General features: G+C 42.6%; 1 protein-coding gene across 1 annotated transcript in view; it reads right to left on the bottom strand.

Annotated features, from left to right (window-relative positions):
- The window catches only part of ZCCHC24 (zinc finger, CCHC domain containing 24), a 97,208-nt gene that overhangs the window by 5,692 nt on the left and 66,130 nt on the right, over window positions 1-25,386 (bottom strand). The window contains exon 3 of the mRNA XM_009332706.1: window positions 5,212-5,376. Coding sequence (XP_009330981.1) covers window positions 5,212-5,376 — 165 coding nt within the window. The remainder of the gene's footprint in view (window positions 1-5,211; window positions 5,377-25,386) is intronic.

Here is a 25,386-nt window from a genome sequence, read left to right as displayed (position 1 = left end):
AGACTTTTCCTGCCCCAGAGAGATTAAAAGCTCATTCTCACAGATAGGGTATGTGGAGTAAGAGCGCAGGGCTGAATTGAGACATTCCTTGTGGAGAATTGGCACAGGATCATTTCCTGGAGTGAAACGAGCCTCCAGGAACAAAGAGCAGGTGGCAGGGAAGTGTGGCTGCTCTCCTCTCCAGGGACCCACTAACGAAAGGTATGCATCGGAAATCGAGATTTGAGCGTAGCTGCACAAGCCATTCACAGACCCAGCATATGTGCTTGAATGGCTACCCCAGAGCTATCCAGAGTGGAGATTATCATCTCCAGTACTCTGACATTATTGCCTGAGCCAGTTACATGGGGGTACTCAGGCATGAACCATCCCTTGTTAGACGATGTGGACAAGCCCTGCAGGACAGCAAAGTCCATAGGTTGAGGAAAGTAACTAGGGAAGATGAAAGAGAGACAGAGATGAGGACTGGAGAAAAGGGCAAGCCTGAGAATAAGCTCCTAATTCACTGCAATGAATGGCAAGCAATCCTGAATATAAGGATTTAATTTTTTTTCTCCTAAATTGGACAAAAGCATTGGACCAGGCTGCCCAGGGAAGTGGTTGAGTCACCATCCCTGGAAATATTTAAAAGTCGTGTAGATGAGGCGCTTAGGGACATGGTTTAGTGGGCATGGTGGTGTTGGGTTGACGGTTGGACTCGACGATCTTAGAGGTCTTTTCCAACCTGAATGATTCTATGATTCTATAATCTCCAGTATTCAGGATGACATAGCAAAGCTTGGTGGCCTGTGTGGTTATATTTCAGCTATTGAATAGACTCTGCAGAGGTTGATCTCTTTGGTGAGAAACCGGGGGAATGCAGAGATACTTACTTGGCAATACCAGAGGATGAAAAAGTATCCTTGGAGGTGGTTGCTGTGTCTTGTCCTATATCCACACCTTCCTGTAAGTGTCCTCTGCTGCCCAGGGTCAGATGTGGAACAGGGGAGTTTGATGTGATCTGGTATGAGTTTTCATTCTGCATACACCATTGTGAATGGAGACTTTTATAATATGCCCTCACCGGGGAAATGTGGCACCTGACTGGTTTTAGACATGGTCTGAGTTGTTTGCAGTTAAGTGATTTTTGTAGTTTTGGAGGCTCTTGTAACTTGACATAAGGCTAGTTAATGTTGAGGAACCAACAGTGATTTGCATCTGCTGATAAAATGACCATTAATTTTTTTGTTCAAGATAACTTTTTTTTTTATCTCTTAGGCTGCAATGATATGTTTACCAAATGGTAGGGCAAGGAGTAAGAAAAGGAGATAATGAATTTCCAACACATCGCAGCGGAGAAATACTGACAAAATTGTTTTGAAGTAGAAATAATTTATTTCACTAGAAGTAATTAGTCTCTGAGCTTGAATGGAGGTCGAATTTCTGTCTGGCCAGTTCATCTTGGTTTTGTTAAATTTAAAAACAAACAAACAAAAAAACCCACTCATGGATTACTTGTACTATGATCACATCACATAGTGTGGTGACTTTGCAGTGTCAGACCCTATAAAGCAATCTTGAATGGAGTTAAAATGCCACAAGAGAAACATGGCTTCTAGGCAGAGGCAGCATCTTTTCCTAGATGAATAGTTTAAGTTGGAAAAACTGTCTAATGGAAGATTCAGATGAGAGTAAAAATACTCTAATCCCCTATAATGAAGGCAATAGGAGCACATAATTAGCTGAGGACATCCACTAATGCACTGAGGGGGGAAAAAAGTGATTGCTAAAAACTTCTAGAAGTGCATAGGAACTCAGACATGAATGAGGACTCCCCTATGGTAGGTGCCAACAAAGTAATCAAAATCTAAAGAATAAATAGGAAATATATACAGAAAATGTTAAGGACGTATACCAGTGCTAATTAAAAAATAACTACTAAAACAATCTTATGTGCACAACAAGATTTTTTTTTGTGTGCTTTAACTCTCTAACTAGGAATATTGGGCTTTTATTAAATATCTTTCACTGTGCTTTTACAAAATAGTCATTAGTGTAAGAGTACTGGTGACTGGCTAAAGCGTATTTTCCAAAATGGTGCAGAATAACACCGCACAGATAAATGTTGATAAATGTTTAGAGAGAGTCTGGTGTGGAGCTGGATGCTTGGACAAAAAACATGTATGGGTTAGCAAACACTCGGCTCTGTCAAGAAGCAGCGCTGACCTCATGCAGCCAAAGTTAGCTCTCCTTTGCTGCTGGCTCTGTGCATGAACTGATGCTGTTTTCTTTACTGTCTGGCTATTGCTGGTATGTTTAATCGGAAGCAGCACAGGGCACCTCTGGAAGAATGAAAAAGAATAGAAAGAATGACGATAGTAACACTGAGAAATAGAAGCTGACGGCGGCGAGGCAGAGACAACAGGATGTAAAGCCTTTCAACTCGAAGCTGTAAGTTCAACTTTTGGGAAAGAGCACTAGTGACTGGCTGCAAGTCATTTATATCTGGAAGCCTAGTTGAAATGCACTCTTGTCTCGAAGATCTCAAATAGCTGTAATACCTACTGGTGGGACATGAACACATGGATAGAGAAGGAGAGCAAAGGTCTTCCACATCCTGAGTTATGGTGTCCTTAGGGAATGACGTGGAAACGTAGCGATGGGGGTCAGCTGTGGAAACCCGCACTGCACGTGCTGTGATTATTCCCTGGAAAACACCACGTACACAGCTCCAAGGCAAGCACAGCTTACAGAAACACTGTAGACTGCAACCCTTCCACAGTATGTCTTTGACTTTAGTACTACTATGCAGATTAGACTCCTCCGGCCCTGCCACGAGGGGCAACTCTGCCCAAGGGACTACTTGCAAACCTTCTTTACTACAAAATATACATATTCCCAAGTCTATAATGCCTTTTGTATAGTGTGGATGGGATACCTCTTGAGTGATTTCTTGTGACCCTTTGAACAGTAACATAAATGATGGAAAGAATTTAGAAGAACAAGGTAAATATTTACAAACTTGTGTTATAAATCAGTGGTCTTGTAATTTCTCTCACCCTCAAGACTGTACTTCCATGCATGTGATAAATGACTTCATTGCTCAGCCTGGATTTTGGTGCAGTTGTCTACACAAGCTGTCAAAACAGAGGCAAAGAACCAGAGACCTTGGAAGCTTTGAGATTGTCTCATGTAAGTTAGTGAAAGAAAATTGCTTAGCTTTCCTTCCATATATATGCTTCCACAAAAAAAGAGGTCCTTGCTTTTTTCTCACGTGCAATATAGTTTCCAGTCACAGTTTTGTCAGGGAAATTAGACTGCAGTTTCTAAAGACGACCTCTTGTTTTCAGGTTTGGAATCAGAGTGGCATTAGCCCAGAGAATGGATCGCATCATCTCAACTGGTCAACAGAAACAAAGATATTCACTGGCTGAGCCAGGGAATTGCACAAGTTCATTGTAAAGTAGAAAAACTCCCACGATAGAAAGGAGGGATGATCATCTCGTAGTGAAGTATGTAAAGTTCAACCCAAGGCTTCTGCCACAAGCATGGCAGGCTTCAAACAATACATTTTAACTGCAATTCATATTGCTTCACGGTACTAGCAATTCTAAATCAATATTTTGGCTGCATGTTGGAATGCAATGTTGCCGCAGAGACTGAGACAAATCTTGCCCTTAGAATTAGATGAATACGCATATGTGTACAAGAGGAGGAAATACAGTTGATTTGATATTCCTGGCTGGGATACAGCTTAATAAACTTATTTGTATCTCCTCTTCCTGCTTCTTGCAATGAATTTCAATATTCCTGTCTTTTCATCAAAATAAAGTCACAGTATCCTCCTTTAGGATTTTTTTTTTCCTGACACCCTCCCCTCCAAAATCTCATGACATGGTATGAAGTGTTCCTTACGAGCCCATGGAAAGAGTTTTTATAGGAATTTTGCAAGCACTTCGGTAACTAATGAGACACCTAAGGCTCCTGATGGAATTTCCTTTGCGCCTGTTGCAAGTACATCCAAATGATCTGTCTATGGTTTGAGCAGTCTCTCTGAGTGGGCAGCAGGTAACTTGACCCATGCAGAGCTCTATTTATTACTAAGATTCAGCTAGGATGAATTATACCTGAGGCAAATCACACCTCCCAAACTCTTTTAAAGTAATTCTCACCTTTTCCATCCACAACAATTTTCTGCAATATTGTGAAATCCTCCTCAAATTTTTCCATGATGGCCAAATTTATTTTTCATGGGGCTGTCAAAAGTGACTTTCTGCATGAAAATTCGGCTTTGACAGCCAGTCTGTAGCCTGCCCCTGGTTTGTCAGGGAAACAAGGGGTATGAGCTCATGCAGTCGGTCTGTCTGTCTCCCGCTACAGACCACTGAGCTGGTTGACTCCTTGGGACTAATTTTGGTGGGATACAAGCAGGAACTGACAGTTTTCCCATCGTGAGCTGGAAATGCAGGAGATTACCTCAAGGGATAGATGCAACTGCAATCTGCAGGCAGCAGGAAGGAAGGCTGTGTGTACCATGTGAGCTATGGCTGACAAGATGGCCGATGCAGCTTTCCTAGCAGAGCTACTTCTTAGGCTTGACCCTTTCAGCTTAATAAAGGCTTTCTCTCAAAGTTCTTTGCTTGGGCATCACTTGGTATTATGGAAACCGAGAAACCTCTCTTTGACCAGGCTGTTGCTTTACTGTCATTAACCAAGGAATTCTATAGGCAGGAGTCATCTTAGTATTGTTCTCTTTTTATCACTAATCTTTATAAATAGACATAGCCCCTTGACCAAATCCAATCTTATTTCAACAGGTGAAAAAAGTAGCACACGTGTGAAATAACTCCACTGACACCAGTGGAATGAAACGTTAAATTGGTGTAAATATGAAGAGAAACAGAAGAACTAGGAGGCCCGTTGCTACTGCTGAATTTGTTGTACTCCATCTCAGATTATAAGGCCCCGCAGTCTGTTTCTATAATAAAGGCAGGTAAAGATTTTGTTTTGGAGGTTTTTTTTTTTACTGAAAGATAGGACATTCGAATTTTGCAACTCTGATGACACCAGTCCAGATTTCCAGGACTGAGAACAGCAGCTTATCTGGGGAACAATTTTTTGTGGTGTCTTGTAGTCCACGTCAAGTTCTGTTTAAGTCTTACCCACGTTTTACAAAGTCAAGAGCATTCCTAGTTCCAAGCCTGTATGCCAGCAGGTCTGCGCTTCTCCTACCTGTTTGTGAGGATAAACATTAATGTGGCACTTGATACATTCTTGTCCCATGTTAGCCCAGGAGTTTCCACTCATCCATTTTCTCTTGCATTTGGGGCACTTATATTCACCAAAGCAGCGTTTCTTGCCCTGGTATGGAGTCAGGCCTTCTCCTTTTGGACGAGCCTACAAAACAAAGGGAAGTAGCAATGAATGACCAAAAAGGGGTGCAGGGCAGTAGTACAAAAGTAAGCCTTTTTAATTAGGAAACTTGGGGCAGAAGATACTGGAGGCAGACATGAAAGTCGTATCCCCTTAATGAAGAGTTTGTATGTTGAAGCTAGGGTTTAACAGTTCTGAGAGTTACTTCTGTAAGAAGTATTCAAACGTTCAAGACGACTTGTAACACTTGTAAGTGACACTGAACATAGTATTTAGAAATAGGCCTGTGCACTTTTTGCAATGAATAGTTTTAATAACCGTTTCATTATAAGATCATCCCTATTGAGTACGTATTGCTAGTATTACATATAGCATCTGGAGAAGTAGCTCACTGGTGAAGGACTGTATTTCTTTAACTAGATCTTTGTCTATTCCCCACTAGAACCTACCATCAAGAAAACTTTTTATAATTCAGCTTTGCACAGCCTCTAAACAATGAAATAGTGGCAATTCATTAGTATCTGCATATGCATTATTATATGGGAGTGCACAAACTGGGACTGAGTATGAAGGAAAGACATGTTTTTGATTAGTGGAAATCATTAATTTCATGAACTTCATTTGGTTTCTTGGTCTTGGTAAATGGTTTCACAGATTTCTACATTTTGAAGGAAGTAGGAAGGGATTCTCAAATGGACTGTTATGATGTCTAAATGTGAAATGTCCCCTAAAGAAAGCCTTTTTATCTCGGGAAGCTAGTGGAGTAGACGCTGACCTTATGCAAATACCATTTTTATTTTTTCTAAATACACTGACTAAAATTGTGTGTTGTACTTAACGAAAGTATAGTAAGGTGCACAATATGCTAATATGTTAAGGTGAAGATGAGAGTATTGCATACAGCTGTCCTGAAGATAGCTGTAAAGATGAAGCCATTTCCCCAGAGTCTCTAGCAGGTGTTGAAATACTGCCCATGCATTCACTGTATTTTGTTTATTGTTGCCTAGAGGGAGATGCTTCGCCTGTAGAGTGGCAGAACGGTATGATCACCTATCAAAGGATTCTTTGTCATTTATTTATGTGTCACGCCTCTGCGGCTGCTTTTTTTTTTTTTGAGGTTCCCAGATGAAGTTTACAAAAGTTAAATGGCCCATCATGCTGGGAAAGGGTTTGTTTTTGTTTCGGGAGCTTGTATGATTTCTCAGTGTGTAGGTCCAAATTGCTTTCTATGTGAAAACATGGGTTGAAAAAGCAGGTGGTTGGCAGAAGACGTGAGCTTGGCAGGAGCTCTGAGACTCGAGCTCCCGTGGCTGATGGAGATGGTGTACGCTGTGTTACCTCCAGGGTTGCGCGTGGGGGCAAGCGGGAAAGGAACATTGAATGCGCTCCACCCCACCCGCTGGCGGGCGGAAGAGGAGCAGGATGACTCCAAACCTACTCTGGCTTTTTTTTTTTCCCCCTCCTTTCTGTAGCGTCAGTGAACAACACACTCTATTTTTCATGCTTATTCCTCAGCATAGCAATATTCTTCTTTAAAAGATCAGATGCAGTAGCAACCTCCGCTACAAATAAGCAAACCTATAATAATTTGCTTCATGACACTCAATGTGACAACCCACTGTAAATATCCTGGCTCATAGCAAAGATGAAGCTGACACTAGGACACACACATTTACAGAAGTATTGCACAGAAGAAAAAAAAAAAGTGTTCACTGGTATAATGAGAAACGTTCGGACTTCCATGACTAAATAAGTGGCTGGCAGGCACCCAGAGTGTCACCTCCTGATCCATGGTGTCCCTTGATAAGGATGGGAGATTGTAATTGAATGTAGGGCAGGAAAATGTCAATTTATGGAGACATCCTTATTCTGGACACTTAATTTGGCTCTGCCTCTGAGGAATTTGTAGCACAACTCAAGTCTCCGTAAGAAGGAGCCACATGCTCTCTTCATTTAGAAATTTTCACGGAATTGAATAGGAACCCTGTGTACAGAGAGCTCCCATGACTGAGAGACATTCCCCCTCCTCCTAAAGCGTCACAGATTGCTTTATTTGTAGTTTCAAATGGGGCTATGCTACTGAACAGAAGACAAGAGTTTTTTTCTGATTTCTCAGTTTCAGTGGTACTCCACTTAAACTCCTCCTGCAGTCAGACCTGGAAATGCAGCTTCATTACCCCTACTAAGAAGTGGTCCTTTCAGAAAATGTGCAGGTCACCGAGTGCATTATTTCCAAAAGTAATAGCACTGACTCTGGAGACAGAGTGTGTCTGAGAAGTCTTGTAAATGTTTACAACAGTATTTAAACGTAACACTCCCACTACAATATGTTATGCCAGCCCATAAAGAGCATTTAAACATCAGACTCCCCCAGCAATATGTTGCACTAGCCACCATTCACAGAGAGGGGAAACTTTCAGAGATGGTCACTTTGAGCCGGCTGATAACTGTAGGTTTCCCCAGGTCAGGTAGCTGACTTCAGAGACGCCAGTGCCTGGAAATGCTCTGCCCTCCCAAATGCACAGGAGGGCACTGAAGATGCTAGTCAGTGAAGTCCTCTGTGTGTACAGCTGGGCATCAGAAATGGAGGCTTTCCAAATTAGCAGCTACTTTTAAAATTTGGCTTCTCCAACTTGCTCAGTAAGTCGGAAGCAGAACCGGGAAAAGAACATAGGAGCCCTGACTCCGGCGGTAATTTCCTGTTATAATTGCTAGACTAAACTTCTGATTTATTTTTATTTTAACTTTTCAGTTGTCACAGCTCCCTCCTCAGTCAGTGACTTTAATTAGTTTGCTGGCAAAGCTACAACATTCTCTGTAGGTGTTTCGCTATTCTGCCTTATGGATGTTTACACTTTGCCCTAACAGATATTATTTTCTTTCCCATATCTTCAGTTTCCCAAACTTTGCCCCAGAGGGAATTTGGATTCTCAAACAAACAAGCTCATTTTCTCTAGTGAGAAACATCATTAGGAAGCACTGACAGCAGCGAAGGCAACTCTCCAACTCCCTCCACCTTCAGGTCCAAACAAAACAGAAACTTGACAGTATTTGGTGGAAGGTAAAGCCTGAGTGAGATACACTAATGGCCTGAGAGGTCTGAAGTTGGGGGTTTTCTTTTTTTTTTTTTTTTAACTGTCTGTGGCTTCAGCAGCAGCAGAGTTGAATTGCATAAACATTTCCAAGAAACAGCCTGCTCCTTGGCGCAGAAGCAGCCAGCCCTGCCCAGCAGGGTGGCTCGAGCACCCGGTCGCTCTGCGACAGAGGTATCTCAGTGCTCATCCAGCCAGAGGGCAAGAACCGTTTTCGCCAAAGGTTTTTCTTAACTAAGTGCCAAAAAAGAGCAAGACGACACATTTTGTCTCTTGGTATTAACCTAAAGACGCTTATTTTACAAAATGTGGGATTTACCTTGTTTAAACCATTAACCTCCTATTCCCTCCCCACCCTGGCTTCTTGTGAATGGTGTTTAATAGTAAACCTTGGTTGGAGTTTAGGTCCTGCAATTCCCTCGCTGAGCATTATCTTTTCTTACTCCTTCTGCATACAGGGACTTATTTATGTTCCGAGTTAACCTGGCAAAGTTATGCCCCTATTCATAATGGCAAAATATTTTGTTGTTACCATGTTAACGTATGTTGTCCTGTTGCCTTTAGGCCCAGGTAGTCTTTGGCCTGGTTTCTACCCTTGGCTGCAAAAGCTGGGTGGAACCTCTCTCTTACCATGTTTGAAGTAATATTCAAACGAGGTTACGAACCATAACGTGAACGAGGTTTTTACGTTTTCAGCATACTTTTTGTCTGGGGAGTTGACAATTTTATGCTTTAAATGCTGATTTGACAGGCTTACTCCGTAAAACCAAAGCACCCAGCGTTTCTCCTGCTATGTGACTGTATGGCTCTCCAACACCTATATGTATCTTCATTTAGACTTTTCAAAGATTATTTAACGCAGCCAGGACAGGTAGGCCTTTGGGGATGATCAAAACCAAACAGATTTTTCAAGAAGGACCAGAAACTAGCTATTACTTGAAGTATTTCTCAATGTCCAGACCTAGGCCTACGTAACAGACTCTATGTGCTGCTTTGACTTTGGAAATCAGCAGGGGATTTGCAGAAGGGAGAGCCTTCCTTCCCCAGGGTAGCCCTGGGGTGGGAGCTCCGGCGGCCCAGAGCCCCTTCCTTCCTCGTGGCCCTCGGGCACAAACAAGGCAGTCTTGGACTGGCGGTGGTAGTGCTGAGGCTGAAGGGGACTCCCTCTGGCCTCGAATTCGGGAAGCAGCACGGATTCTGTAAGAGCCCTCGCCGGGCCCTCTGTCCACTAGCAGTTAGCCAAACGAAAGGACCTTGCCTTCTGATTCATGAGACAGCGATACATCACCTCGGTCTTCCAGACAAATGCCAAGACAAATGGAATCATCTTTGTAGGTTTACCTAGCCAGTGCACGTGTTTGCCTTAGCTAGATCCAACGTACGTACAAAGCCAGTATTTTTCATGTGGCACAGCAACAAAAATGACATTGATGTTCCATCCTTCACTGACACCCAGCTGCCTCTATTTTTCATCTTCTTCCTTTATTCAGCCAAAACCACAAATTGGCCATAATAAGATTTTAAAAGTGTTTAAGTTGAGCTTTTCTGCTGGTAACTGGCCAGCCAAGCTCTCTCACAGCCTATCAGATTGTGCATCTCATGGAGGAATCTGCCAAATCACTTGGCAGTGACAGACATAATAAAGGACTCTTTGCTTTCCCCAGACAATTCTCTCAAAGTATCAGTTTGCAGAGTCAGCAAAAACAAACCCACCCCCCCCGCCCCTGCTTAAAACTAGATTCATTATAAACAACAACGGGCAGAGAGTTCCCTCCAAGTGAAAGGCAGAGGAACGATGTATTTAGCGCTCTTCTTCCCCTATTCTTCCCCCAAGTTTGTGTTACACAGCTGAAAGGCGCACAGCACAGGGGGAAGATGAAGTCAGCATGACATTGGTAAGTGGGTCCCCTTCCTAGAAGAACTCGGGAAGGGTCTGCTTATAAGGACGCTTCATCAAATAAAGCAGAGAAGCAATAATAGCAAACAACAGCTTGACGCACTGACCGGCTCCCAAGTGGTTTGCAGGAGTGGGAGGGACGAAGTTTTATTTTGAAATGTGAGCTTTCTGACACTCTCAATTGTAAGTCAGCACAACTAGGAGGTGGCGTTAAAAAAACCTAGCACCCTTACTTTGTGCTACTGTACATGCATAGTTTTGAGAAAGATGAAATAATGATGATAAAGAATACACAAAATGTTCAATTAGAAAAGGAAAAAGAAAGTCTTAGGACTGATCTAGTGTACTGGGTGTCCTGGCATTCTAGTCCTCACTGCAACAAGTTGTAGAGTGGTGGGAAATTCACTGAAGTCCTCTGACCTTCCTGAGCTCTGTGCAGGCTGTGTAGAGAATGAGGACACGCTTGCGTGCTTATGCCAAAATGGCACATAAAAGGGAATCCTTAGATTGGTCAATTTTTTTTTCTTTGTCCTTCCTGACTTTTGTATTCATTTAAATCTGAATAACCACAGAATAAGTAGACAGATAAAGAGGTTAGATGTTTAGAAAATGAATTCTAACATAGCTGGTCTATTTTTCCTTGATGAGTGTAGTCCATGTTGCCGGTGTATGATATTGCTGACGTGCGACACTGGAGACTTCTTCCATTTAAATGACCTGTTGCTACATCTTTAATTAGTACATGCAATATAGGAAGAGCATCTAGGGGTTACAGAAACCAAATTAATGCTTTGTTTCAGCCTTCTTGTCTCTAGTATAATTTGTGTATTAGTGATGACAACTCTTACTTGATATGGGTCAGATAAAGGAAAAGGGGGATAACTGTCAGAAAGCAGACTCTTCATTACAGCATTACTATTTAAATAAAACCTTCTATTTGATTTACTGAACAATAGATATTATGGAATTTCTAGATGTGTTGGATATTCCAGACTGAGGATTTATGACAAATAAAATTATATCTTAGCAAGACATGGCTGAAAAATAAAGAAAAATTGAAAACTAGTTTGTGTAGCTTAACAGAGGAGGCCAGTATGCGTTTTATTTGACTGGGATTTTCTTAGGGGTCTTGTCTGTCACAAGGCTTAGGGCTACTTCAGCCTTCGACTGGGGAGTCTACTGTATGGCTTTTATCGTCACTGAAAGCATCAGGAATTTACACCATTGCATTCATAGAAACAGGCTCGTTCTTCAGGGGAGTTAAAGCTCATCAGTTGTTATTGCTGATCTGAAACCTTCTATCACACTCGTACCACTTCTGCTCTTAAATGCTGATCAAGGCAGGAGGTGGCTTTGCACTGAGGTCCCAAATAATGAAACTATTACAGTCGGGCATCTGATAAAGTTGGTAGGATTTCTCAGCACCTCCTCTCTAGGGCAGTATGCGTATTGTAGCCTTCCTGCTCACCATCAGTGCGTTGGGCTGCAGAAAAGGGGACAATGAGTTGCTGGAGCTGATGCCTGGCCTCCCAAAGAAATGTAAAATTAGAAGCAAGTAAGACTGCTTAGGCTCTCTGTGTGTCTGCTTGCTGCTCCAAGGGTCACCATATACTGTGCTCTTGCTAGTAGTATATTCTGTCACCTTATGTGGACAATAATTTCACAGTCAAATGTCTACAGAAGTTTGCTCCTACACACATTTCTCCTTTCTTTATTTCCCCTCATACATGTACCTCTGCTGAGCATAAATATAGTCCTCTACTTTCTTGGCCCTGCAGTCAGTGTCTTTCTGGCAGGGTGGTGTTCAGAATGGAACACAATTCTCCAGGAGCAGAGCATTAAACAAAAGATGCGAGTACATGTAGCGCGCAATCCAAAGTAACATTAGTCGTCTTCTTTTGCTTGAACCCTATTTCTGCTGTTACAAACATTTTCATTCCCCAAGTCTTACTCTTTGGGAAACATTTAAAAGTATACCAATTAAGCTGTGTCAGTGAACTTTTATAGGTAAATTTTGAAATGGCAGAAGACCAATTTTATGTTTGTCGTTTCAATATATGAGTATGTATCTCTTGGTTGCTTTGAAAAACCAGTGTTGTCAACATATTGTATGTTAACTGTGATTTTGATCTCATTTCCACAATGGTAAACCAAGAGTAAGATTTGGCAGTATTTGTTACTAATAACACGCACATGGTTTCTGATGATGATTAAAGCAATAGGCATGGTTGTCATGGACATGCTGATCAAAGTGCAGAAATCCAAGAAGCTGGCTTGGCAAACATTCTAACATTTAAATCAAAATCTGGTTTTGCAGATTGTTCAGAATCCTAGCCATGCTTTTTGGAACAAAGGCTTTTCTTCTGCTACAAAACGCCTAGTTGAGCTGATCATTAGAACCATCCTTGGGCCAAAGATATATAATATTCATTTCTGTGCTAAGTGAGTTTGAAGCATAATATTTGCAGAATTGCCAAATATTAGTTACTATTTGATGTGTCAATTACTAAACACTGAACGGTTTCAGAAGTTGATAGTGTGGGTTTCCTTCTTTGCAAATCCTAGTCATCACTCCACAGCTAGTATAGAAATAGAAAACATGTAAAAGCGCAGTACCATACAGTCTGAGAAAACAACTGTCTTGATTAAATAGCAGTATGCTGTTTTCATAGGCCTCTGCCTTAATAAAAAAAGACTTGGAGGTATTGACACAAGCAAGCAGTGTAACACAAAAATATTTGGGAAGAATGGTAATGTGGTGACAGGACTGGCGTTGGACTTCCAACACCTGGATTGAGTATGTAGCCCTAAGAGATTTCCTGTCTGACCTTGGTCAGGTCATGTAATCGGACTGTACCTCAGCTCTTCATTTGGGCAGGGAAGGACGGGGGAGAGGTCCTTTTGCTGTTCCCCGCCATTTCGGCGGTTCTTGTGGCATTGTATAATCACTTTGGGCTACGTGTGGTGATGTAGCTTGTGCAGCATAATGGAACCTTGAACTGCATCTGGGCCATCTAAGTGCTATTACAACATACCGAGTAAATAACACTCCCAAAACTTTCAGTCAATCCTTTTCACAGAAGAAAATTTGGGTGGATAGTGTATTGCACAGAATGGAATACACTTCTCTAGCTGAAGCTTGTTAGTGGAGTCTTAATAGAAGACTTGCATTCACAATTCTAACTAACCTCAGATATTATTTTTTTTTCTGCTGAATGTTCACATGAATTTTCCAGGTCTTAGAATTTCAAACGGTGTGCTTGTGTATTCAGTTATAGTACGTGTTATATACAGGGCAACAGGCAATGATCAAGTGTTTAATGTGTTTGGTAGACCTTCAGAGCCACAGAGCTCAACTAACTCTACCTGGATTTTCTATTAAGGAAAGCTGCAAATAATTATTTTGGTTAACTGTACTTCAAGGACTTATTTTACCTGTGCGTGCTACTCTCTGCTTGCTGAATGACTGTGAAAGAGCTCCCAAACCGGCTATCTATACTTGTGGCCAAGCACAGCTTTAATGTTTGTTCCCGTAGGACTTGGAAAACAATGGAATTACTTGAGCATATAAATAGCTGCCTAAAGAATCTTTTTTTGAAGGTATTGCATAGCTCAGCCTAACCCAGAACCTAAAAATTCAAGAACAGGGAAAGAATAGGTCTCTGGTCCTTATGCATGTGAAGACAACCGTCAAAATGTGAACCAAATGTTAACTCTCACAACGAAGCAAATGTACTGAAAAAAATGCTCTTAGGGAATTGTGCAGCGAAAACGGCTTCCAATGTAGTATTTAATGCAATATGAAGTAAAAAGGGGGCGGGGGGAGGGCTAGAAAGTGGGGATGGGTAGTGCCTAAATGAACCTGGGTCTCTGCTGCATGATTTAAGTATTGTATGTCATATAGAAAATAGGGATTTGCATATCAAATTAGGCATGTAGAAGAGTTAAAATTACACTCGCCTGCTGGGATGCAGTGAGGCACTTCTTTTCAGTGTTACAAGATCATATTCTTCCAAACAGCTTGAGATAAAAGGAAGTGGTTGAAATCTTTCTTTCCCCTTCTCTGATACAAAATTGACCATGTTGAATTAATTATGAAGAAACTAGGAATGTATTCATTTTAATAGTTTCCTGATGTGCGGACTCTTTTGTCCCTCTTCATCCGTTGCTTGAAAACATACAATGGCAATACCCTCCTCCTCTCTCCCTCCCCCTTCTCCTCTGGTAGCACACCATATTAAACATGCTGGCATTTTTTTCAGTAGTTGGAATCAGAATTTTGGAGCAGTGAGGGTCACACCCTTGCTATAATCAGGCGTTACCTCCTCCAAGCTGAGGTCAAGACTCATATTTTTGGACCAGTTTAATTGGTCCACCCCAGTTGGCTTCATGTGGGTTTCAGATTTCTCCTAGGGCTAATGTGGCACATCTGGGGCACTGCTCTACTGATGAGCTGACAAGTCTAAAGATGATGATCTTCTGCCCTTTAAAAAGCAGTGGAGTAGCTCTGGTAGCCCCTCGCCTCCCTATAGGTCATGGGACCCTTCTAGAGGCAAAACAGATAGGAAGGCAGACAGACGTCACTGGAGGTCATTTTATTCCAAATCTAAGTGAGTGGCAGGTGCTTCTGAAGACCCATTCAAAATGTGGGATGTTGCCTTCTGCTTCATTGCTCTTCTGAGACGTGCTTACGCAAAGTCTCCGCCTGAAGAGAAGATTTGGACTGAATTATGATGTTGAGATGCAGCTGCAGATCTCCAATAGATCCTGTGATGGTATTTTTTTCCTTATTAAGTGTTGAGGTAAAGAAACTGCATGAGAAGACTGTCCAGACTAGATTGGGTATGCCACTATATAGCATAATTTTCAAAGAGGATTTGGATCAGGGAACTTTCCAATTTATGCGGTGACCACAGAGCTTGTATTGCTTTCTGTTCTGTGCTTCAGCTGAGAATCTGAGACTTTCTTCGCATTAAACTACACGCAGAATAATAATGTTGTCTCTACTGTGTGAACTGTTTGTGAAAGCTGCATAGGAATTTTAACTGCAGACATGGCAACTTGCAAAACATTTAGTACTTACTCTTCATGAACTACTGTAGCTTAATTTCATACTGGGTGCAGCTTGATGTAACTTCGGTGTCGATTTACAGAGGGGAGTAGAGAAAGGGCCTCTATTAAATATAAAGAGGGCTGTAGGCGCTGATGGGAGATAGCTTCCTCTGTGCTCAAGTCTATGACTATCTGTACCTTTTGGTGCCTTTATCCTTTTGTAAATCTGGACCTGTTGCGGCTTTCCTCCATGCCAGATACCTGCTGGGCTACACGTGCTGAAAGTACTTTGGGAGGGACTTTAATACCATAGGGATCTTAAGAAGATTCCCTCAACTTGGGAATCAGCTACTTTTGCACGTTCATTAGAAATAAAGTCTGTTGATCTCCAGGGATGTCAGAAGAGACCACTGCTTTATGCTAAGGTACTTTTTCCTCTGAGGCAGAGTGGTTTGTAGGACTCAGATGACATTAATGAGGCAATTACAATAAATAATGATTTTATTTCAATTAGAAGCTTTGACATCATTTATATATCTAAAAATAACATTAATTTCTTTGCCCAGTTTCCAAATGAAACTGTGTCATCCCAAAGCATTATCTGTTTTTCTTCTATCCTAACAATTTGTAGCCCACAGCAAGGTCAGCCTGATATAACAGATAATTTAATATCCTTAATTAAGAAAGAAATTTTTAAGAAAGGTATCAAGTTCCTATGCGGGTTCCTGAATAGTCTCTGTGCTGGGCTCTGATGGTGGCCAAAAGATGAGCACTTTGCTCTCTGCAGGCTGAGCAAGGGAGTGTGCAGGGGAAGGTACTGCACTGGGAGGTTGCGAATACATGGAGCAGGGAGGAGGAGGAGGAGGCAAAGCAGAAAATATTTTAATTCAATGTGATTGCACAATGCAATATGAAATGCAACTTTAGCAGTATTACCACTCAGGAAACAGCTTGTTTTGCTCTGATTTGACTTTATGCTGCTTGTTGCACCCTCTGGACTGACACACTCTTTTCTTGTTCCCTTCATATTTGTATGAATCATAATAATGATGGATTTCTTTTAGGCTGAATCAGAAATGCTTTTGCTCTTGTAAAGGTTTTATCTCTTCAAAACAACTCTTGGAAAGCAAAGGAAATATTGTTAAGACGATAAGGACGAGTTTCAGGGGAAAGGATGTTTCTAGAAGAACTCAGCCTTCTTCCTTCCTTCTGCTCTGAAAGGGACAGGATCTCTTTCAACTACCCGCTAAATCCTTAAGGATTCAAGACCTGGTTCATGGCATATCCTGCGCAGTGCATAAGAATACGTGTAACTGCAGTAAGAAAGATCCAACAGGAGAGTGCATGTCACGAGGAGAAGAATGTGGTCTTGTGGTTATGGCACTGGACTGGGCCTCCGCAAGCCTGGGCTTTATTTCTGGTTTGACTACAACCTTTCTCTGTGGGTTTGTGGACAAGTTACTTGATCCGTCTGTGCTTCAATTTTTCATCTGGAGTATGGGCAGTACTAGCGTACTTCACGTTCTGGGAGTGTAATGAACGTTTGCTACTACAAAAGTGAGCAGTATGCATGAATCCTGAGTTATACAAGCCTCGGATCGGTTTTGAACAAGGACTGCTACAGGCCTGTCACCAGTGAACCCGACCTTGCCTCTCGAGCCCATTTTTTAAAAGGCTCTGCCTAACAGATGTTTTCTCTTTCATACATTTTATGTTTTCTCTACAACCTGGTTGGTTAAAGTAGTCAGAAATGTCATTTTCCACTAACTGCTTGTGACATCTCCACTGATAGATCATTAAAAAAAAGTAAAAAAAAAACCAAAAAAACCCAAAAACCCACATGGCAGAAGGTAAGGCAAGTACATACGCAGTCGTTACACGGATTTCTAGTTAGGAAATTCTTCACGCAAAAGATAAAGCATGGGCCCTCTTTAGAAATCTTCCCACTGTAACAAAAACAACGGAAGGACTGCCCGCACCCCCTCTAACCTCCCCACCCCAAAGCAGCGTAGCGGTGGAGGCTCCCAGGACACTAGCACACACAGCAGGCTGTGGCCTGTCCTCCTCCAAGATGAAATACCACAGCAAGAGTGTCATTGCTTCTAGCTGGAATGGGCCCTTTGCTTGAACTATTAAGAAACAGGGAAAGGAAATAAAGACCAGATGAGCAACCACCCTCCCTTTCTCCACCTCAGCCTCCTTCCCTCCACCTTCCCCCCCACCACGTTGTCTCCAAGATGACATGCAAAAAACACTGATTGAGTCAGTCAGCCTGCTTTAAATTACAGCATTCTTTCTGAGCCTGGAAAAAGACATGCTATGCATAGCCCAAAAATGAAACATGACTTCAGCTGCTGATTTCTAAACTGCATAAATGTTTATTATGTTTAATAATGTGAAAGAGACTTTTTTCTGGTCCCAGTATTCTTTCCTCTAGAAATAATTCTGCCAGATTACACAGGAGCGTGACGCCTAGAAGAAAGTCTCAGAAACCCACCCTTTCTGCCCACAGCAGCCATGCGTAAGTCTGCCCACCTCAAGAGCCCTGAAATCCCGGCTACCTGATTTAGTTCACGTGCCTGACATCACTTGAGAGCTCCTCGCTTGCTCACTTGCTTCGGATCCCTGTGTATGTGCAGGTGTCTGGGAGGAACCCCTTGCTAGAGTTTTCATCTACTGTAGGCTCAGTCTCTCTATTATGAAAGACCAGGTTTTTAACATCTTAACTGAAGTGCATCAGAAAAGTCTCACTCTTTCAAACATAACCACTGGTTCACAGTGAAAACTTATAGGCGTATACACCTATACTGTAGATGACCCAAGGACGACCATCCTTTGGTGTGAGGTTTGTGATAATACAGTGTGAATCTGCGCCTCTACTCTCTTCCATCCTTCTCTCCCTTCCCAGTCCATCCTGTTCCTGCAGTTGTATTTGCATTTTCCACTGTGTTCCTTCACTGTTTTTTTTCCCACTATGTGCAAAGCTAGTTTGAATCTAAAGAATCACTTGTGCCATGCTACCATAACAGCATCGGCAGCTGCCAAACTTTGTTAACCGTCCTGTGACATTCATGGTTGATGTCTGTAGTGTTACAAGAACTTTGAGCATTTTACTGAAACTCTTACAAAAAGGAACTGAGGCAAACTGGTTTCCTCCATAATATCTTTCTTGATCACATGCAGAAATACGCAGTGCCTTGAAGGTGAGGAAGGATGGACTGCAATCAATACGTACAGAGTGGGAATGCTAATAGGTATCTGAAGGGTGAGAGCACAACACAGTCAAAGTGTTGGGTGAAGAAGAGGACTTCTCACATCAGAGTTCTGGCTAGACTGAAGGGAGAGAAGTGGCATCTAGGAGATGACTGATGCACAGAAAAGATACAGAAGAAAATTTATAGCCTTTTCAGTGGTTCAGATTCTGCCAAAAAGTTAGTTAACTGACTCTCTATCTCTGTGCTACTAATTATTTTGTTCTTCTAATCTGTCACAAAACAAGCCAGGAGAAGGACTGTTATCTGAAACTTTTTTAGGAAACAGAAAGATCATAGGTTGAATCAGGCCATGGATGTTGTATGTCTTGGTCCGTAACTGTGGCTTTTGAGAGAAATAAAACCTCTTATGTGTTGAGATAGGAAACTCGCGTCTGACTCATCAGGCTGCCTGGCTGTACTGTAAGAAATTAAGTCTTTTGGACACCTATGTTTTAGGCTTGTTCTGTACAGCTGTGTAGCAGGAACTCTGAGATTAAGATAATCATTGCTGTTAAAAGTTTTGAATGGAAACTGTTTTGACCAGAATATAGTCAGCAGAGTGAAACAAAATGGTAACTGTCTAAACGAGTGAGTTGTAATCACCATTCCCTTTAATGCAAGTAGATGACATTTCTATTCCTTTTTTTTTTCATTACCTCTTTGTCTATTCCTTCTTTAAAAAGCAAAACTATTCAACCGTTTGCAACCCTCACAATGTGTTTGTACCGTGGCCCCAGACAGCATTTCCTATATTGAAGCATTTTATTGTCGAAGACACTCACACGCAGCATTTCCTTATCATGGCTACCTAAAATCTCACTTCCTGAAAGTCACCACTTTTCCTGCCTGTGTACAGAGAAGTAGCTGTCACCACAGGAGTCTCACGCTGGACTGCTCTGAGCACATGATGTTGGCAGTACCCCAGATCTGTTGCTAGCTGCTGACCCAAAACGGGGGAGTAGCCGGAGGCCAACCGGGAGTTCCATATTCTTTGACATACACTGACCCTAAGCAACATCAGGAGGCGGACTGGAAGACAGACGGGCCTTACGGAGTAAATAATCTTTCTCCCCAAAGGGAGAAATTTTTTCAAGAAAAAAACCCAAACCGACACCAAAACCCACCACCAAATTAGGGATCTCTTACTAGTGAAGAACATGCTGCACCAGAAAGCACATGTGAAGGTCAGCTGCGGTGTTCAGCTACTGCACACGTTCAGGAGCATTTTTTTTTCCTAAGGTGCTAGTTCTATTTTAAAGATTATCCACATCGCCCTTTTTGGAATATCTGATTCCACTTTTGTCCTAGCAGACAGTTTTAATACCCACAGGCAAGTAAAGTGAAAAGCTCATTATCAAACAATAGAAAGGATAAATAGAAACCTCATGAGAGCAGAGGATCCACCAAGGGGCTGTAGGGCACGGAAGGCATGACAAGGCTTTGTGCTGTGTTTGGTACTTTTCATGGGAACATGTTTGTGACCAAGGCCGTCTCCAACTTTTCTAAAGTCTAAGACAGTCTTCCTGACACAGACAGTGAACAGGCCACTGCAAAATGTCTTTACCAGAGGCTGTCTCTCTGTTGTTTGCTCAAGGCTTAAGAAACTATTCATTTTTGAAAGGGTATTGTGCAAGAAGCATCTGGTATAAAATGCTTGCCATAGTGTTTGCTGCAGAAGACGATTGGAGAGGTGGGATGAAGATTTGGCGAAGGGAGGCGTGCAGTTCTTTATCCCTGTTGCTACTGTTTCTCCTTTCCTGTTTCACCCTGATACTCTTTCCATCGAGAGATGCTAGTCTAGGGATAGATTCACTCCTGCTCTGCTTGCAGAGATGCAGTAGGAGTGAATTTGCCTTGATCTTGGAGGGGAAGAAAAAAATCCAAACCATTGACAAAACCTTGTCAGGAGTCTTCGATTTTGTTTTTCATATTGCATGGGAGTATCTCAGCAGTCTTACTGATTTGAGAAAAAAAATGAAAAAAATCAATATGGAATGATAAAATAGAAGATGAACAGAAACAATGTATCCCACCTGACTTACTATAAGGTCTCTGAGTCTAAGGGTGTTATTTTCGCAAATCAAGGAGTACCATCAAGGCTGTGCTGTTCTGGTAAGCCACAGATTCAGACTCTTGTGCGGAGGTTGGCACAGCAGCAAACGTCTTCTAGCCTCTTGATTTATTTATTTTTTTTTTTCCCCCCCAGTCTTTCCAAGGACCAGTTAACTTTATCCGCTCTGCGTTTCAGGGGGATGTTCAGTTCATTGTGTGCCTGGTGAGAGGCTCATTATCCTCCGCAGGCTCAACACAAACCTTCGATTTTTTAAAAGGCGACAAAAGAGGCGGCCGGTCCTGGTTTCCGGTCTCCCCGTCTGAGCCAGCGCGGCGGGCTCCTCGTCCCCGGCCCCGGTGCAGCTGCCTCTGTGTGTGCTCGGGCATAATGAGGAGGGCTCGGGAGGAAGCTGGAACAGGGGTGCCACGGGGCCGGGGACTTGGCCGGGGACGCTGCCTCGAGTGCGCGCGCGCACGTCTCCCCACACACAGGTCTTGTGTTCGGTCTTGGCCGCGGCCTTCAAGGGCCTCCTTGTCGGGGCGCAAACAACGGCGTCGCGCAGCCTCCCTTGTGCGCTGCCTCCCGGCCGGCACTGACCAGAATAATCCCCTTTCTCAGCCCTAATACCACAGCAGAAATGTCATCCTTATTCTGTAACACTGGCATTTGTCAACTTGGTGGGAACAAAGAGAGCATTCATTGAGCGGGAGACAGGCGGAGGGCCTCAGGAAAAGCCCTTTGAGGGGACAGAAAACGTTCTTCTGTCAAACTTTGAACTCCACCGGAGCTGCCATTTGTCTTTGGGTCTGACCGGACTGGAGACAGAGGGGTGCCTTGCGTTGACCACGTCTTCAGCTGGGGTCGCAGGGCAAACTGAGGTTTATTTTTTAGGACAGCTGACTAGCAACAAATGGCCTCTCTTCCGGGGCGGCCCCGTCTTTAATAAATGTAGAGCTCTACTGCTCAGCTGGGTTCGCTCTTGCTTGGCAAAATTAAACCTATAAGAAATAGATTTATCTTCGCGCTTACTTTATACACAGATGCAGTCTTTCTAATATCAGGGACTTGCATCTCCTGTCCAACACCTAGCAATACAAGGCCCTCGCCAGCAGCGAGAGACAGCTTGAGCTCTATCAAAGGTACCAGTGACAGGCAGCAAGACGAAGCAGGGGAAGCCTGCTCTTCCTTGGACATCCTAGTAAGCCCTGCAGGATGCTGAGGGACAGTAGACGCTTCCACTGGAGACAAATATGTCAACAACAACCTATGGAAGAGGTTGAGCCCTTTTGACAGTTTGCTCAATGAGTCAGCAGACTCCTCCTCACAAACAACATTGGCTCCTCTTGCCCTTGCTGTTGAATTTAAAGTAGACGGCTCAGGATAGCACTGTGTAACCACAAATAATCCACTTTATTGAAAACAGACCCAGTGGTTTTCTAAATATCGCCTTACCTACTAGCTGAACACAAGCACTGAGCTCGCTCAGAAATCTCTCCACTCAGAGCGATGCGCGGAGGTGGTTAACCCTGGGGTATTTGTGTTACGAAGACTGCTGCAGTGGAGATCTGGGAAGGCTTAATTTCAGACAATCTTGTCTTTCTATTCTAAATTGTCCTCTAATGAGGCTGTGTTAAAGCACTATCATACCTCACTGCAGAGGTCGCTGTGTTTTAGTGAAAAGCTAAATGAATTTGGTGGGCCATTAATAACGTACCCCGGGCTATTTCCCACTTGCCAGAGCACTCACCAGATTATACAGAGTATATCTGCTGGTATGGAAATGCAGCTACCTTTGGGGTGGAGAGCAGTACCAGTCTGTGCTTTGCATTTTGCTAATTTTTCACAGTAATAAATCTTTTGTCTAAAAGTACTGGGGTCTGCTCAATATGTATGGTCTTCAGGAAGAGAAGCTCTTTCTAATAGCTGTCAAATGCAAGGCTGTGTTAATGACAACGGGATTTGAATCAGTTTTGAGAAGCTGAAACAATTTTATCATGATACATAGTTAAATGTAAGATTAATAACAGCAGCAATAAGAAAAGGATATAGAAAGATAAGAATGTATTCATTAGGCATTTAACTTCCATGCATAAATGGAAACAAAAGAAGAGTATGTGTTATGTACACTTAGCGTGAGGCATACAATTCACTCAGCAAATGTAGGGCGTTTTCCTTAAAATGGTGAATGTTACAGTTCAGTTTGATATAACGTTATTGCTAGCTGGATCATCAGTGAAGCTGTAGTTAAATAGCTCCATACTAAACTTTGAGAGCTGATGGAAATGGACAGAGAAGACTCTGGGATGGTGGGACCGTGCCTCAGGTGACCCCTTCCTAAAGGCTGGCATAGCCAAGCCGGCTCAGGAGGGGAGGAATTGTGTTCTAAGCCATTCCAGTTCCTTCTTGAAGATGAAAGGAAGAAATGTTTGTCAAGTGTGTCCCTGTTAATCTCTTCTGATGGTTGTGGGGAGTGCTTTGGTTGTACAACAAGATGCTACGGTTGTCAGACTGGCCTGTGGGCAGCACACTCTGCGTTGCCAGGATGCGTTCAGGGAAACGTGCAAGAAATCATTTTAGAGACTGCCCACCACCCGCTTCTTTTTAAGGACATGGTTCTGCACATGAAATCAGGATATAAACAGGAAAGGCCTCCTCCTTCATCTTGTTATCTGCATATGCAGTAGAAGGGGAATCCGGAGCGTCTTCATTTCTCTAAAGCACCCACAGTTAAGTGCCTTATTCCTAAACCATCGCTTATGCCTTGGGTTTAAACAGCATGAACTGAAGTCACGTCCTCAACATCAGGCAAAGTAGTACTTGAACATCCCGTCCCTTGCCTGTCCTGTATTCCCCACTGGATATGAAACAGTGGAGTAGAGATTTTCTGCTTAGAAATATCTGAAGAACGAGTAAGGAGAACTCTTCAGCGTGCATGGACAGGGAGTTTAAGGACTATAAACATAATCTGTAGTGAAGTCAATAGAAAGAGCGGATTAAAATAGACACTAACTGTATTATGAAGGAGAGAGATGTAAGAAAAAAGTGTGGAATCACATATTCATTGTAATTTGCAGCATAGCAAGGAAGTGGAGTGTTAATACCAAACAAACTTGCACAGAGAGAGACGTGCCCATCGGTCAGAAGTGCATAGTCGTGCTCTCTCAGCAGCTTCTCCAACAGTCAGCAGTGTTTCCTGCTCTTTCACTGATTTTTTTTCAGTGAATATTCTTAAAAAATTTCATATTAAAATAGTGCTCTTCTCTAGAAGGGGGGGTGGGACGACGACTGACCGGTGTTTTGAAGTGAAAATAGTAGTTGTGATGTCTATGTATGTAGTTTTACTTGTTTGCTTTTTCTGTGCTTCAGTTTGCTTTGTGAAATGGCAAAAAATTCACTGTTCTGTATCACATGATCTTAGCAATCTTAAATGCATTAAAACTTCTGAAAAGCTTTAAGAACAGCCTTCAGAATTTACTTAATTTGCCATCATTGATAGTATAGCCACCAGTTTTCCTTCCTGTAGATGTTTGAAAACATCCCAGGGCCATTAAACACAGTGAATCCCTGTTACTCTATTTAGGTTTATGATCGAACAGCTTATTCAGTATATTAGGGCAGATGCGTGTGAACTGGGATGGAGCTCATTTCTTACTATGCCTGTCTTTGTGCTGTTTTTCTCAGGCTTTACCCAGGTTATTTAACGCATTGTTCTTTTATATAAAACTTGTAAAGCTTAAAACACGTAAATATTTTCTGTAAGTAGGGGTAGGTAGGGAAATACAAAAGAACCTACCCAAACCTTTTAATAAAAAACTGAGCCTCTAATTAAGTTGGGATTGTCCCCCAATTAGTTTATATCTATGACACCCTGTGGTTAGTGCCAGTTGAGTGATCTGACTAAGTTTGTCAAACCAGAGGTGTTTAAAAAAAAAAAAAAAAAGGCTTTTGATGCCAGAAGACTGTAACCACACAAGGACTATCTTTCAGTTCTCTTATGAAACAGATGTTTCATTGCTTCATATAGAGGAAACGGAGATCAGCTGATTACCTCACAGGTTGGCCTGAAAGAGTGAGCGTGTTGCTCGCGGTCGATGACTGCGAGAAGTGTTTTAGAAACGCACAGTTTGACTTGGGAAAGGGGCAGCGGTGAATAACCAGCTTGGAGTGGTACTTGGCAAGAAGGTTGTGATGACAGTGTATTTTTGAAGGCACTGTGAAACAAAGAAGTGTTCCAAAAAAGGAGATATGCACAACAAATTCCAGGGCAGGAGAACAGCTGCAAAAATCTCTTGACTTCGTTTGATCTCTGATTTTGAACTGAACTGCTTTGTTTCACAGTGCCTGCAAAGAACTGGAGCACTTCTAATGCCACTGTTCATACCTGTTTGCAGAAAAGTTGGAGCTATTTGCAGCCATCTCGGTGTGTAGATGGACCTGCATTTGACAGGACTTTGTTAACCAAGGAGGAGAGGTATTTAAAATGATTAGTTCAGATTTTACAGTTGTGACCTCTGCAGGCTGCACAGCCGCTGTCGGTGGGCAGCACCGTTCTGCAGGAGGGTGCAGAAGGGCTCACCAGGGCTGGGTGTCATTCTGCTTGGCACGTAAGGTAGCGTGGAGGACACAAGATTAGGAGTGCTGCTGTTTGGTGTCCATACGCATCTGGCACTGGGATAACTTGCAGGT

Source organism: Pygoscelis adeliae, unplaced genomic scaffold (genome assembly GCF_000699105.1).
Source record: "Pygoscelis adeliae isolate BGI_AS28 unplaced genomic scaffold, ASM69910v1 Scaffold269, whole genome shotgun sequence".
NCBI classification, from domain to species: Eukaryota; Metazoa; Chordata; class Aves; order Sphenisciformes; family Spheniscidae; genus Pygoscelis; species Pygoscelis adeliae.
Note: the sequence above shows the minus strand (reverse complement) of the source record. Positions and strands in the feature narration are given on the sequence as shown.